At 30.9% G+C, this 15,305-nt stretch overlaps 1 protein-coding gene across 1 annotated transcript; it reads left to right on the top strand.

The window, feature by feature from the left end:
* Window positions 1-763: 763 nt before the first annotated feature.
* LOC133668946 (embryogenesis-associated protein EMB8) lies at window positions 764-9,470 on the top strand. Its single transcript, XM_062088956.1, has 14 exons — window positions 764-1,145; window positions 1,241-1,330; window positions 1,827-1,888; window positions 2,070-2,191; window positions 3,127-3,216; window positions 4,060-4,182; window positions 5,307-5,384; window positions 6,347-6,432; window positions 6,724-6,772; window positions 7,848-7,904; window positions 7,982-8,112; window positions 8,208-8,291; window positions 8,547-8,613; window positions 8,835-9,470. The coding sequence occupies exons 1-14, from the start codon at window positions 910-912 to the stop codon at window positions 9,282-9,284; spliced, it is 1,725 nt and encodes a 574-aa protein (XP_061944940.1). The 5' UTR covers window positions 764-909; the 3' UTR covers window positions 9,285-9,470.
* Window positions 9,471-15,305: the final 5,835 nt, after the last annotated feature.

Below are 15,305 nucleotides of genomic sequence, written 5' to 3'. Positions count from 1 at the left end.
AAGCACGGAACTCTTGAAAAGCATAAAATATATGTTTTATGTGAGGGATGCTGCTAGATATATTTCACAAACATATATTTTTTTATTATTTATTTAATATTATAATAGTTTCTGTCATTTAAAATGTTTTTTAAATTATTTTAATTAAAAAATATCAAATTAATATTTTATATGTTTTTTTTAATAATTTTAATATGTTAATTTTAAAAATAAAAAAATAAAAAATAAAATTTTTATTAAAAAATATTTTTAAAAACACCAAGCAAAATATTACCAACACTATCATATAGTAGCTGAAAAGATGCCTTGCTTCAATTGACTAATTGCATGCATTTAAGATATCAGCTGACAATTACTATGTAAGGTGCCAGCAATTTCATCACCTGCCTGCCATCTCAAGAAATTCAAAGAGAAAAAATTAGCTTAACTACTTAGATTTTAAAATTTTTAGGGTTATTAATTCTTAAAATCATGAAATTAATTGAGATACATGCTTAAATATTTATATTAATATATAAAAAAAGAAATTCAAAGAAAAAACATTAGTTCAGGAAATACTCCCATAAAAAAAAAAGAAAAAAAAAGAGAGGAACCTTTTCCTTCTCTGTTAGTTCAGGAAAAAGACGGAAAATGTTACTTTATTTCCTGAGATATTATTTAATATAATGAATTTACACCTTTTTCCCCCCCCCTAAAAAACATAAATTTCATGAATTAATTTAATATTTTTACGAGAAGACTTAAGTACTTGTGTCGTGTAATAATTTCTCTCCTTACTTGTATTTCGCGGTTGACTCCATTTCTCACCAACCATATCGTCCACCATTAACTAACCAAACATTAAAACCAGACCAGCCATGACCAGAATCCGGTAGTTCATAGATCCAATCAAATCTCTGCTTTGTTTTCATGGATTCTTCTTCTCTCAGCCCTTATATTCTCTTGTTCAATGCACTCTCGCAGATACCAACTTGGCACTATTTGGTAGCTTTCTTGATCATCTCCATTACTTTTCTTTACAAGTTCTTGGAGGTCCATTTCTTTGAAGATGTTTTCTTTAAATCTCAAGGCACTCCTATCACTTACAACCCCTCTTCTCCGTTTTGTAATGCCATTCTTTCCAGTTGTAAAATCCTCCACTCTAGGTAACGTATACATAGTACAAACACAAATATCTGAGTGTAGAGGTTGATGAGTTAACCCCATTTTCCTATTATGCTGTTGAATCTTGTTTGTGCAGGTTTGTAGCCACAACATGGATATCAAGTCCTCATTTTCAGACTGCCTTTTTGCAATTTTGTGGGAGGTCTCCGGTTTTTAGCTATAGAAGGTAATGACGAGCAGTTGCTTAATTTGATTCTGTCATTTGACCGTTTGCGATTTTTATAGAAAATGGGTTATTCTTGTGCTATCTGTCGTTCTAGAGTTTTTATTAATGAGCACTTGCTTAATTTGATTCTGTCATTTGACCATTTGCGATTTTTTATAGAAAATGGGTTATTCTTGTGCTATCTGTCGTTCTAGAGTTTTTATTAATGAGCACTTGCTTAATTTGATTCTGTCATTTGACCGTTTGCGATTTTTTTATAGAAAATGGGTTATTCTTGTGCTATCTGTCGTTCTAGAGTTTTTATTTATTTTTGAATATTAATTTTTTTATTAAAAAAACTGGACTGCTTCATGATTTGTGACAAGAATTACGCATTCTTGTTCATGGAATTTGCCATAACATTTGTTAATTAGCTGTGGCACTTGCTTTTATCTGTGGTTTTCAAATTTGGTTCAAGATTTTGATCTAACAAAAACCTATGTACCTGCACTTTTAGGCACTTGTTTCGTACTTCTGATGGTGGAACCATAGCTTTGGATTGGCTGATGAACGCTGATGGTATGTATAGAGCTTTGGATTGGCAATAAATCTATGTCTGTGTATTGATGAGCACTAACAAATCATATTCAAATCTCATGTATGCTGTCAAGATGTAGCCATCTGTGTTTATTTCAATTTTCTTGTCACATTGTCAGATAATTTTTCTTTCTAAATAATATAAAAGTTGGTTTTTCTACAGTTTCTGGAGGTGCTTTTGGCATAAATGGTGCATCTCTTCCCATGAATAATGCTATTTCTCAAGATGAAACTACTCCGATTGTGGTTGTGGTTCCTGGCTTGGCAAGTTCCTCTACTTCTAATGTAAGTTCATTTTTCATTACTCAAAATTTAAAACAATTTCTCGCAGTTTCTCTTTTAATTAGATTTTGTGGGTGCTATGTATATGATTATGGAAAATATCCCGCATTGGTTGAGAATAAGTGAGGAGCTTATATATAAGGATTGATACTTAAGGACCATAACCCAAATCTCAAACTTTCGGATTGAAAGTGGTGTCCATTCATGTATGTAAGACCTCCTTTGTCAAGCCTACACAGAGGCTGGCAGACTCCTCGGTTTACCTTAACTTGTTCGATGTGGAAAGAGGGTTGGCTTGAAAATGTCTATTGAGAGTCTTGGAAAAAATCTCATGTGTACTTAAATGTGATCATAGATGGGGAAAGCTGATTAGCCCTTCTTGTCTTTTAAGGATCTTGGCTGATGATTCAAAAACTATGTCAAGAAATCAAGACTCTGTAGCTCAATGCCTGAATCAATTAATGCCTAAAAGATTTTGTGGAGAGACTTTTCTTTCATTCTGAAGTTGAAATACTTTAGGATCTTATGGAAGCTACCTTTGCATTGTGCACAGAAACTTGCTTTGGTTGCTGGTCACTCCAGCACAAATGCATCAAATGGCTGGACTTCATCCAAAACTAACATTCACTTATTCATTATTTTGCTTTCCTTTTTCAACGTTCATCTTCTATCAGCCAGCAGAAATGGTGATGATAGAGCTAGGTCTCAATGCCTTAGAAAATTGAGCAGTGCCCCTTCATCCTTCTAAATGCTTTAACGAAGTAGCAGAACTTGATTTATTTGTTTTTGTGTTGTTAAAGCAGCCTGATGGATTATATTCAAGTACAAAGACATGGGTGCATGCTCTGCATTTTTTTGTATGCATGATACTTGCATGCTTGTGTGTGTGAATATGCATGTGTACGAAATAGATGATGGATCTCTTATTTGATTTGTAGTATCTAAAGAATCTTGCCTTCAACCTGGCCAAACATGGATGGAATGTTGTTGTTAGCAACCACCGAGGACTTGGTGGTGTTTCAATTACTGTGAGTTTCTTTCTTTCTATTTGATCAATAAATATGTAGAGTTAAGAAATATGAAATCTAATGTGGGATCACTATTGGTTTACTTGACAGTTGAAACTAGCTGCTATACAGTCATCTTATACTTTTTTTTTTTTGCCAGAAAAGATCGCAGTGTTTACAGAAACTATTTACCTACTGTGATATTTTTCTGGCTTACCTATCCAATAGCCTTGGCTGATTATTTGCCTACTTTGATTTGCTTTACATGAGCATTATCTCTAAACTTGTGCCTTCATGACATTGTAACAAAGTTACTTTATCTTTAACTTATCTTCTGTCAAATAAAGCTATCAAGACAAAATGTGAGCTTTGATTTCTTAAGGACCACATCTAAATTACATGCTTCTATACCATTAGATTTTCAACACATTCTTTTCATTGGAGTACCAACAAGAAGTCAATAAACCTGCACTTGGTTGAAATTCTGTCTAAAAAGAAGCAAGCTACTGGGAAATTATGGTCAATTCATGTGATATTGTTGGGAAACATGAAGATGCTTAATGTAGCGTGTGCGTGATGGGACAACTAGTTCCATTTCGCTACTCCAAAATCTTATATGAGATTTAGAAATTGGTGTGGTATCGATCACTAATTGTCTAAACATATTAATGCCAGATAATATCAAGGTTTAGTTGGTAATATTTGAGAGTTGTCTAAGTGTGATGGTTATTTGAAAGCTGATTAATATATAATATATATTTTTCTGGGCCTTCTGCTGTCTTGATGTTCTCTACAACTTTGAAATTATTGTATTTGTTGCTGAATGTAGGTTTTTACCTTTTCCTTTCATTATAAGCTTTGCAGTCTGATTGCTTTTACAATGCTGGATGGACAGAAGATTTACGGGCAGTCGCTAATTATCTTCACGATAAGTACCCCAAGGCTCCGTTATTTGCAATTGGAACTAGCATTGGAGCCAACATTTTGGTATGTTGATTTCAGTTCATTTTATATTTTTGAGCCTTCTTTTATTGTCTGGATTTTTGTAGGACTGCATTACAAATTGTCTCTTGTACATGCTTCCTGTTTGCATCCTTTTTAGCTTGCTGACAGTTGTTGTTTGGGCTGTCATTGGTTTTTCTTGCTGATATATTCTTCCTTTTACTTTAAGATAGAATATCAAAATTTTGATTAGAGAGGGATTCTTCTATGGGAATTAGAAGATTTTCCACAAGGAAAGAGATACAAGAGTCTTGGAAGGTTTGTTTTTAGACTAAACAGAGTATTTAGCAATGTTTGTGGTTGGAGTATTCTGAATTCCTTGAATATCATAGCACAAAATCCTAGAATATAGGGTAGTTTCTAACTTGAAATCATAATAACCAAATTTTGAGACTTACTAACGAGTTCAATGGTAACAAGAAAAAGAAACGTGGTTCCTTGGATTCTATTGTCCATTTAAAGTTCTCTAGATCTTCTAGTTACTTTTTTTGGTTTCAAATCTTGGGTCACTCTAGCTAAGATGGCTCTTCTGTGTTTATTTTGTTGTTCTATAGAACATCCAAATCAAGAAGATACCACTTTGGTGACCTTGGATATACAACCAAGACCAAACATACCACAAAATGAGGAAATTTAGTACTTCACAACTCTTGCTTGCCAAATAGTTGTAGTCTCTCTTCTGCTTTAGATTGTTCAACTGCATTTTGGTTGCCAAGTACATCAAAGGAGTGAAATCTACTTGGCGTTTCTTGTAATTGAAATTTTTGCCATTCATATTACTGGACAAGTTGGAATGAAATACATTTGTTATCGGTATTCTAGACTAGTTTATTTTTTAGATTGCTTATCCATGCAAGCAAAGAGCAGCGTTTAGTTTGTAAAAGAATCAAAATTAGCTTATCTGACTTACTAAGCTACAAGCTTCCTTGGTTGCTCATCGTCACTTGCAAATGATATTCCAGATCGTTTCAGTATTGCTCTTTTGGATTCTGTAGCATGAAGGATATCTGAGCTCATTGCCACTTTTAATTAATTTATTTGTCCACCTATAACCAATGAGCAGCTTGATGTTCAGTCTTCATGGATTGTGATGAATTATTTGTTTTCAGGTGAAATATCTTGGGGAGGATGGAGAGGGAACTCCTATTGCAGGGGCCGTGGCAGTTTGCAATCCTTGGGATCTTTTGGTTAGTGTTTTTGCTGAATATAGTTACAACTCACACGGTTTAATTTTGAAGTGAATTAATGTCACAGAGGACTGAAGTTTCTTGTCATCAGCTGGTAATGTAGTTTCCCGTTCCAAAAGCAAAATGGCTATGCCAAACTTACTTGGAAGCTGTAGTCATGTGGTTTCTGATGCATTTTACCTTTGCTTTGTCTTATTTTGTTTTATTTTATATTTTTGCATAAGCAGCATATTACTCCCTCTCCACCAATGTTATGCAGTTTGATAACACACAACATCTATCCCGTTTCCTGTAGCAATCATGGGCAGAGTTTGCCCGTGAACAGTAGAAAGTCTAGTAGTACATTTGCACAGTTGGAATTTCACTTGTAGAAAGAGCTTTTCTTTTTCATCTGATGACCACGAAAGTAAAATGGAAACATCAGAATATAATGGACTCATTTGAAGTGTGAAATAGGAATGCAGGTTAATGGTACCCTAGTTTTCCATGGTAGGTAAATGACATTCACAAAGTTCAAATGTTAGAGAAGTGCACAGGTAAAATTAGAAAGAGAGAAAATCATATCATACATTGGTTCTGATATATGGAGGGCTCAATGAACAGTTAGATGGATGGTCAGTAGGATTTGTCTGCATTTAACTTTTTCAATATTTACATTTTCTACTCTATTTCTGTTGTTGTTTTTGTAGCATAATAGCTTCAGGAAAACATTTCACCTTTAATCTTGTTCTCAACTACTCATAAATTGGTAAAATTTCATTATGGTGTCTTCTTTTGCCCTTTGATTCTGGCGTCTTTTCTTCTTGTCCTCTCATTTTTTATGGACCAAACCCAATGTTATAGCAGTTGTGATTTCAAATGCGATGGATACATCAAGCTTAAGCTTTGGTGTTCTTTTGGGATTAAAATATGGTTTTGTTTCATCATGTAATCAGTGATTTTGTCCTTAATTTCATTTGCAGATTGGAGACAGATTTATATGCCGCAGGCTGTTGCAGAGAATCTATGACAAAGCTCTTACAATTGGCCTCCAAGGTTATGCACAATTGTACGTAATGAAAGTCCAACAACATCACTTCATTATCTGTGAAGTTCCCATGAAAATTTTCTACCTTTTCTTTCTGGTTGATCTTTTAGAATTGAACTTTTCTTTTTTGACCTGGTGCTAGCATAGCCCCAACCCAGGACATGCTCATAAAGAACATGTAGTAGATCCACTCTGCCAAAGGCGAGGGTCTAGATGCATTTGAACATTAAATTTAGGCTTCAAGTGATTGTAGTTATCTGTACGTTTCTTTCATTTGACTTGATATGACAATATTCCAAATGATCTGTGCAGACATGAGCCTCTCTATACTCGGCTTGCTAATTGGGAAGGCATTAAAACGGTTGGTTTATTCTCAAGTTCTTGATAATCTGTTTATTGTCAAATTAACAGAACAAATGAAGTAGTGGGTAGCTAGAATTTCTTCCATTCTCTTATGCCTCTGCTTTTTCAGATGTATGTAATAATATCAATTTGGTTTTGAATTTGGCAAAGCAACTTTGAAATTTCTTATTTCAAAGCATTATTTTTTCCAGAACAAAGTCCTCTAGTCATGCAAACAGGTTCTAGCCTTGTATCAAGATATTTTATGGATATTCATTAGTCATAACACGAGGCCTTAACTAGCCAAAATACATAATGAACTATTGCATTGCTTCAGTTCATTGTAATTTTGCGTTCTCTGTTTTTCACTTTAATGTTATTTTTTAAATCACTAGTGTGACCTGATATTTGTTATAAATTATAGCTTCTGAAGGTTGTGCTTTTGAAATGTGAAGATCATCATCATTATTTTGTTATTATGAAATCTAGAGTCCATGTGAGTTAAGTTGTAAAAACGATAATGAGATTAGATAGATGCCTAACATGTGTTAAACAAAAGACAAAGAGATAAAAATAATTAAGCACTTGAAATTTTGGCAGAATACAATTGTATGAAATTTCAAAAAATTTAGAAATAAATAACTAATGAGATATCATCAACTGGTATGGATCTAATATTGAAATCAAACTCAGATTGCTTTTCTAGAGGTCAGTATCATTAGTATAAAATGCTCCACATGCCTAGTTTGGTGGTCATACTAAGGTATCAAATAGAGCATTCTCTGTTTTTATCCCTCAGTGGAAGATCAGCATAATAGCCATTTGACATAGTAATATCAGTAATATCTTGTTCTTGTTATCATATTTTACATCTTAGAATGTAACTTTCATGCCATTACTTGTCACTCATATTATACTTTGTCCTTCATTTTCTACAGTTAAAGATTTATATGTTTTGTATAACCTGAATGCCAATAAATTTCAAAATAGCAGAAATCTTCACTGTTTATATGGCTTTGACAGTATACATTTATTTAACATAGTTGTCTCTTTCTAATGCTTTCCGTTCTCTTTTGCTTCTGTGCTACAAAAAGGCACGTTGTCTCCGGGATTATGACAACTATGCAACCTGCCATGTTGGTAAATTTGAGGTATTAATCACTGACATTTTCATCTCTCTTCTGTTTTTTTGCTTCTAAGCATCCAAAAATATCATTTCTTTTTCCAGACTGTAGATACGTACTATAGGCACTGTAGCAGTGCAGCTTATGTTGGGAATGTATCCGTGCCACTACTCTGCATTAGTGCTCTGGATGATCCAGTTTGCACTAGGGAAGCCATTCCTTGGGATGAATGCAGGTGGATCCATCTTCTATGATACTGAAATAACTTGTCTTTAACAACCTACTTTTGTGTTATTCTGAGATTTGATTTTTTTTTTGGTCATTGCATAGAGCAAACCCAAATATTGTGCTGGCTACACCACAGCATGGAGGACATCTAGCATTCTTTGAAGGATTAACTGCATCCAGCTCTTGGTACTTGTTAACTTTCTTATAGTGGAAGACTAGGCTCTAATTAGCCAACATTCAGATGACGTTATGGCTGTAAATGTTTGTAGTTCATATAAAGAGTTTTAGTCCTTTCCTAGATTTATGAGTGCTATCCTGTCTTGGAAATGTCATTCTTTCGGTAGACAGATGGACGGACCTTGTGTTTTAATTCGAGTAGTTATGTTTTTCCTTTCCTTTCCTTTGATAACTCTTTCGCCATCTATCTCTTCATATTCGCAGGTGGATAAGGGCTGTTGATGAATTTCTTGGTGTTCTACGCTCTAGTCCATACATTCATGTACAAAAGGTGCATTTTCTGTTAATTACTCCTACTTTTCTCATCAAACTGATAGTAAACTATTGTTAGATACGTGGTGATTGCAAGTTGTTGTTTTTGGACATGTCAAATTGTGAAGGGATATAATCCTCAAGGTTTCATTAGATTAAGTTCTTGTTCTCTTCTTTCCGTGCTTTTCAACATACTGACTTTTCTGCCAGCTAATGTTATTTATTCATATTTATCTGCAGAAGCAGACTTCTGGCCAGCATTCAGCGCTGGATTCTTCAATTGATCAGTATCCACACTTACATGTTGCTGAAGATGGAATAGTAACCGCAGCGAGCAGCGAGGAAAAAAGAGATGGCATTGAAGACATCAAAAATTTGCAGATGCTTAGCGAAGAAAAAACTACTGAAATGCTTTCAAATGCAGAACAAGAGAAGCACGTTACAGAAGCAAAGTCGGATTTCATGTCCGAGACTTGTCAAACCTCAGAAATAGCTAAAAACATCCAGGTTGTTAAATCTCCTGATATAACCTCTCCTCTTAGGAGATTCCTAAATCAGATTTCGCAGCAGAATAGCATATCGATATGGTTGCTTGCTTTCATCGCCATCAGAACAAGCTGGCCACTAGTAGGATCAATTACAAAATTCATCTTTAGAAAGAGGTCAAGAAAGATCATGCCTGCAGCTTAGCAGGTAATTGTCTGCTAAAATGTCTGTCATTACCTGCCGAACTCGAGTATTTTGCACTCTAGCAAAACAAAATGGAAATTAAGACAAGGTTATGTATCACAAACTTTGAACATATTTATTGCCGCCAAGTTGGATGATTATATGAGATGGAATAAGATTGGCGCGCCTGCGCACACATACAGAACACGCATTGATTGGCTTTAACTTGTACTACCATATGGGGCATATTCTGGTGTTTGCACCTGGAAATTAACGCCTCCTTTTGACAAAATTCTAAAAACTTAACTGTTCCTCGAGAGGAAGTTTTTTAGCTTAATGGATTTTATTGAGGTTCGGCAAAGATTAGGTGAATAGGGCAGTATTTCTCACTGTGATTGATTAGAAAGTGTTTTTGAAAATTTTTAAAAGTTTTTTAATTTTTTATATTAAATTAATATATTTTTGATGTTTTTATATTATTTTGATGTATAAATATTAAAAATAATTTTAAAAAAATAAAAAAATAATACTATTATATTTCCAAACACTTTCTAGGTGTATTTCTAGGTGTAATTCGAGGCTGGTCTAGCCGAGAAAGTGTTGAGCTTAATAGTAAGTTTTGGTTAACGTGAAGGTTGGTCCAAAGATACCTTCTTGCCTTTGAATATATTGTTAGGTCAGGTCCTTTTTCAAAGTGATACATTCTTGTGGTAAAAATGTACTTTAACAATTTATAACTTTACGGCACTATATTATTAATATTATAATAATTGAAGTATAACTAAAACTGCTCAGCGTTTTATTGTAGACTGCACAGCTATTTTTTTTTTGTTAAGTTGTTTTTTTTAAAAAAAAAAAACTGTTTTTTTCTTTGTTTTTTTTAATGAATATTTTTTTGGTTTAATTTTTTTTGTTAATATTAAATATTTTTTTCTATTTAGTTATCAAACTTTCATGACACGGGTTCCGAGTTTGACGAGTTAACCCAGATTTTTTTTCTGGTTTTATTTTTAATTAATTATTTTTTCGAGTGCAGTCCACAGTGAAATGCTAAGCTGTCTTTTTTTTTTTTTGCCTTTTGCTTTGTTTTTTTAAGCTGTTTTTTTTCTTTGTTTTTTCTTAATGAATATTTTTTTGTTTTATTTTTTTTGTTAATGTTAAATTTTTTTCTATTTAGTTATCAAACTTTCATAACATGAGTTTCGGGTTTGACGGGTTAACCCGGATTTTTTTTCTGGTTTTTCTTTTTAATTAATTTTTTTTATTTATTATTGTAACATATACTAAAAGGCATCAGTGTTTTACTGTGGACTGCACAATGCAGTCCACAGTAAAACACTGATTCTTTAGGTTTTTTTTTTTTTTTTTAGTTTTCTAAGTTTTTTTAGCTGTTTGTTTTTATGTTTTTTGGGATTTTTTTTTGCTTCTTTTTTTGTTTTTTAATTAATTTTTTCGTTTAATTTAGTTTGTTAATGTTAAATTTCTTTCTATTTAGTTATTAGACTTTCATGACACATATCCCGAGTTTCATGGGTTAACTTGGTTTCACGGGTGAACCCAGTTAATTGCAGGTTGACCCATCAATTTTTTTATTATTATTTTCATAAATATTTTTGTTTAATTTAGTTTGTTAATGTTAAATTTTTTTTATTTAGTTATCAGACTTTCATGACACAAATATTGGGTTTAACAGGTTAACATGGTTTGACGAGTTAACCCGGATTTTTTTTCTTTTTAATTAATTTTTTTTGTTCAGTTCAGTTTGTTAATATTCACTTTTTTTTTATTTAGTTACCAGACATTCATGACATGGATCCCGGGTTTAACGGGTTAACTTGGTTTGACAGGTTAACCTGGTTTGACGAGTTAGCCCAGTTAATTCTGGGTTAACCCATTAATTTGTTTTTTTCTTTTTAATTATCAAACTTTCACGATGCGAATTCAAGGTATAACGGGTTAACCTGGTTTGAAGGGTTAAACCAATTAATTCATATATTTTTTTCTTTTTTTCATTAGTTTTTTTCTTCTTGTTGGTTTTTTTTTAATTAATATATTTAATTATCACACTTTTATGACACGACCTTGCAGCCAGACTCACGTCCAATGCTATTGGGTCTGGTATTGCAGTCCAGACACTTTTATGCTAAGGGTTAACCCAAGTTTAATATTATTATTAATATTATAAACGTTACTCTTGGGTCAGGTGTTGCAACAAAACTTGAGACTCTTGGGTATAACTTTGTAAAAAAACCTAATATTTTTAGATCTTGACTATTTTTAAAATGTAAAAAATAATTTACCCGCAGCATCGCGCGGACACGTAACTAGTATATATTGAAAAGGATTAACCTTTTAGCGGAGCACATATTCTGGGAAATGGGAATTGCTGCAAACTGCAGCCTGGTCGTGTCTGTGATGTCGTTCATTTTCTAAAGTTTTTTTTTAAAAAATATTTTGAAATAATTCTTTTTATTTTTTATATTAATATATCAAAACAATTTTAAAACAAAAAAAATACTTATTTTAAAATAAAAAAAATTAATTTTTTTCAAAACTAATTTAAAACACAAAAACAAAATGAAGCATTATTTTCAACCTGCCACCCTGTTTATTTGTCCAGAAACTGTTTTTTTTTCACATGTTCATGTCAACTCTCCGATTTGTTTGTCTGATTTTATCATTTTTGTGTTTATATTGAAAAACTGATATACACACACACACAGTATCAATAAAAAAATAATTATTAGAGAGAGCAAAATGTTTTCTAATTTACTAGAACGAGAAATATTTTCTTACGAAGGATTCAAAATATTACCACTTTATTATTATTAATTATATATATTATCAAAAAAAGTAATATGTTATTAATATGAAAAATTAAATTTGAGTACATTAATGCATATGATGTGCTGTTAAAAGATATTTTAATTCACATGATATTGCTAGAAAATTAATGCACAATAATAACTTGCTATATTATATAATAATCATAATTATATAAGTTTTATTATGAATATTGGGGTTCATTTTTCCAAAATTACGTTCTCTACAGAATTCATTCTTAAAAAAGAATATGTTTTATGCCAAACAAATGGGGTCTGCATTTAAATCTAATTTCATGCAAATTCTCGAGTCTCAGCATGTATCGATCAGTTGCCAATTTTCACCACATCAAAGAGCTAGCTAGTAGTATAAACTAAAAGATAGTGTTTTACTGTTCAACCTCTCATATATATTGTGTTAACGTGAAGGTTGGTCCAAAGAGTGTTTTTTTTTTCTTTTTTACTTTTAAAATGCCTAAAACAACAAATCTTAGTTTGAGAAGAATTTTGGTTTCGGGTTGATTTTGGGTACTAGGCTAATTTTTTATGTTTTTGGAGGTCATTAATTAGTTTACAAGGTTCTTAGTGTATTTTTGAGTTTTTAGATTAAAAACAAAATCAACCTTGTTATTTTAACCACCATTGTGGTCAATTTCTGGGTATTGATAGACAACACGTTGCCTATTTTATTTCCAGACAATTGTGGTGAACAACATGTTATCATATTTTATTTTATTTTAAAAATAAAGGCCTCGTTCACAGTCCCTTTCTTGATTAACCAGGCCCTGAGCCTAACTTACGATACCTAAAAGCGTCAAGCTTGATTTTTTTTTATTTTTTTATTAATACATTTTTTATATGTATTTAAAAAAAATATTTAAATTTATGTTTTAATTATTTTATATAAATTAATTATTTAATTTTTTATATTATTTTTAAAATGTACAACCTTTCATAGAATGTTTTTCCTTTTATTTTATTCAATAAATTTTATGTGTATTGATTTCTATTACAAATTAATTTTAATAAGAAAATTTATTAGACACAATTAGATAAATGAGCTGTGTTGCGATATTAAATATCTTAATTTATATTTGTCTCTCAATTTTTTCAATTATGTTTTTATTTTTTGTTAATAAATTTTTTTGGTTATTTTACATAATGATTCATGAGTTATTTAAATAGATATGTACATAAGTTTTTTTTATTTACATTTATGATATTTTTTTCATGTTAAAAAAAATATGTATTGGTGTTTTCAATTTGATCCTTATTTATGATTTTTTTTCTTTAAATACTACCCTTCAATCCAAGTTAGTAATGTGTTGTTTTTTTTTATTATTTATTTTCGTCATTATTCATTTGATTTTTTTTCTTTTGTTAATGTTTTGTTCTTTTCAATTTAACTCTGAAAGTGAAAATTTGTTGTTGTCCTTTAATTTATTTTTTATTTTTGTTTTGACCCTGAATTTTTAATTATTATTTTTTATTTTGGATTTTTTTTTGTAAAATTTATTTTTTGATTTCAACCTTTAGAGTTTCATTTCTTAGGGATTGAGTTTCAAGGTTTTTTCATGTATAGTGTTTCTAGTATAATGACCCGAGTAATGGATTAAAAAAGCAATATGGGTTGCTATTCTTTTTTATCTTATTTTCTTTTCCGATATTGTTGTTTGACAATTTTTTTAAATGATTTTATGGTTTCTTTAATTTCTTTTTCTATCGAATTATCTTGACCTCATGACATAGAACGCAGGCTTTTCAGGTTAATCTAGATTAGCTCACCCTATAATATCCCGATTACATATCTACCATGCTCACTTTCACCAATTTTATATATATATATATATATATATATATATATATATATATATATATATATATATTTCATCCAATTTTGTTATTCCATGTTTAATTGACTACAAATTAAACAACTTCGTCTTTTTTCTCTTGGATAAAGGTTTTTTTGCCGTTGTTATCGTGATCATCTTTTTATATATATAATTTTTCATGTTTGCTATTGTTGCTTCCCTTTTCTTTTCCCATATGATTCAAATAAAAGAAGTTTATTTAGTTGGTTGGAACTATACCTGAGTTATTAGATTTATTTATTTTTTTAAAAAAAAATATGCTTGCGATGTTTAAATATTTTACTGGAAAAATAATATGGACCTGCATATACATGTGGGGTTTTCATTGTAGCAATCCAAAGTGAAAACCTCACTCTGACTTTATTTGAACAAGTGTTTTTTTTCTTTGATTTTTTTCAATCAATGTATTTTTTTTTATTTTATCTTTTAATATTATATTTATTTTTTATTGTGTTATTTAACTCTCATTACATGGATAGCAGGATTGGTGGATTAACTCATTTGGCTTAGTTTTTTTTTTTCAATTTCAAAATTAGGCTTCAACCCTGATTGTTTTGCAGTTAGAAACTGTTTTTTTTAATGATTTTTTTTCTTTAAATTGTTTTTTAATGTTTTTAGATCATTTTGATGTGTTAGTGACAAAAATGAATTTTAAAAAATGAAAAACAAAATATTTCAATACATTTTCAAGCAAAAAAACAATTGGAAAAGAAACAGTTATCATAATGCTAAATAGGTTCTTCATCATTTGTTTTGTTTGCTTTCTATTGGGTTATTCTAACTTCATGACTCAAAAATAGCGCTTAACAGGTCAATCTGAGTTGACTCGAGTTATTTTTTGTGTTTTTTTATTTTTCATTGAAAATTTTAAAAATTTTATCATTCAATATTGGGTCTGTTGAGAATTAAATTTTATAATATATTTTAATTTATTTATTATGGGGATATTTTGATCTCATGATTAGGAGCACGAGTTTTGAAATTTTAATCCTAGTTAAATCAAGTTGTTTTAAAAAATAACTTGGGTTACAAATCATTCAATATTGGATTTGCTTTTTATTGGGTTGTCCTTGTTTAATGACAAAAGTCGCAGGTTTAGTAGTTTAACTTAAAGATGATCAAATAACTCGAAAATCCGATTAAACTGGGAAAATTGATAAAAAATAACCAAAAACCGGAATTAAAAAGAAAAACTGAATCAATTGATTATAAAATAGAAAAAATGCCAGTTTGATTTTGATTTCAAAAGTTTGAAAACAAGTGAATTGAACCTAACCGCACCAAGTTAACCAACACTAAACCAAAGTTGAAAGCAAAAGGGTATAAATACTAAATTTTCTCCTAACCTT

The sequence above is a fragment of the Populus nigra genome, chromosome 12 (assembly GCF_951802175.1).
Source record: "Populus nigra chromosome 12, ddPopNigr1.1, whole genome shotgun sequence".
NCBI classification, from domain to species: domain Eukaryota; kingdom Viridiplantae; phylum Streptophyta; class Magnoliopsida; order Malpighiales; family Salicaceae; genus Populus; species Populus nigra.
Note: the sequence above shows the minus strand (reverse complement) of the source record. Positions and strands in the feature narration are given on the sequence as shown.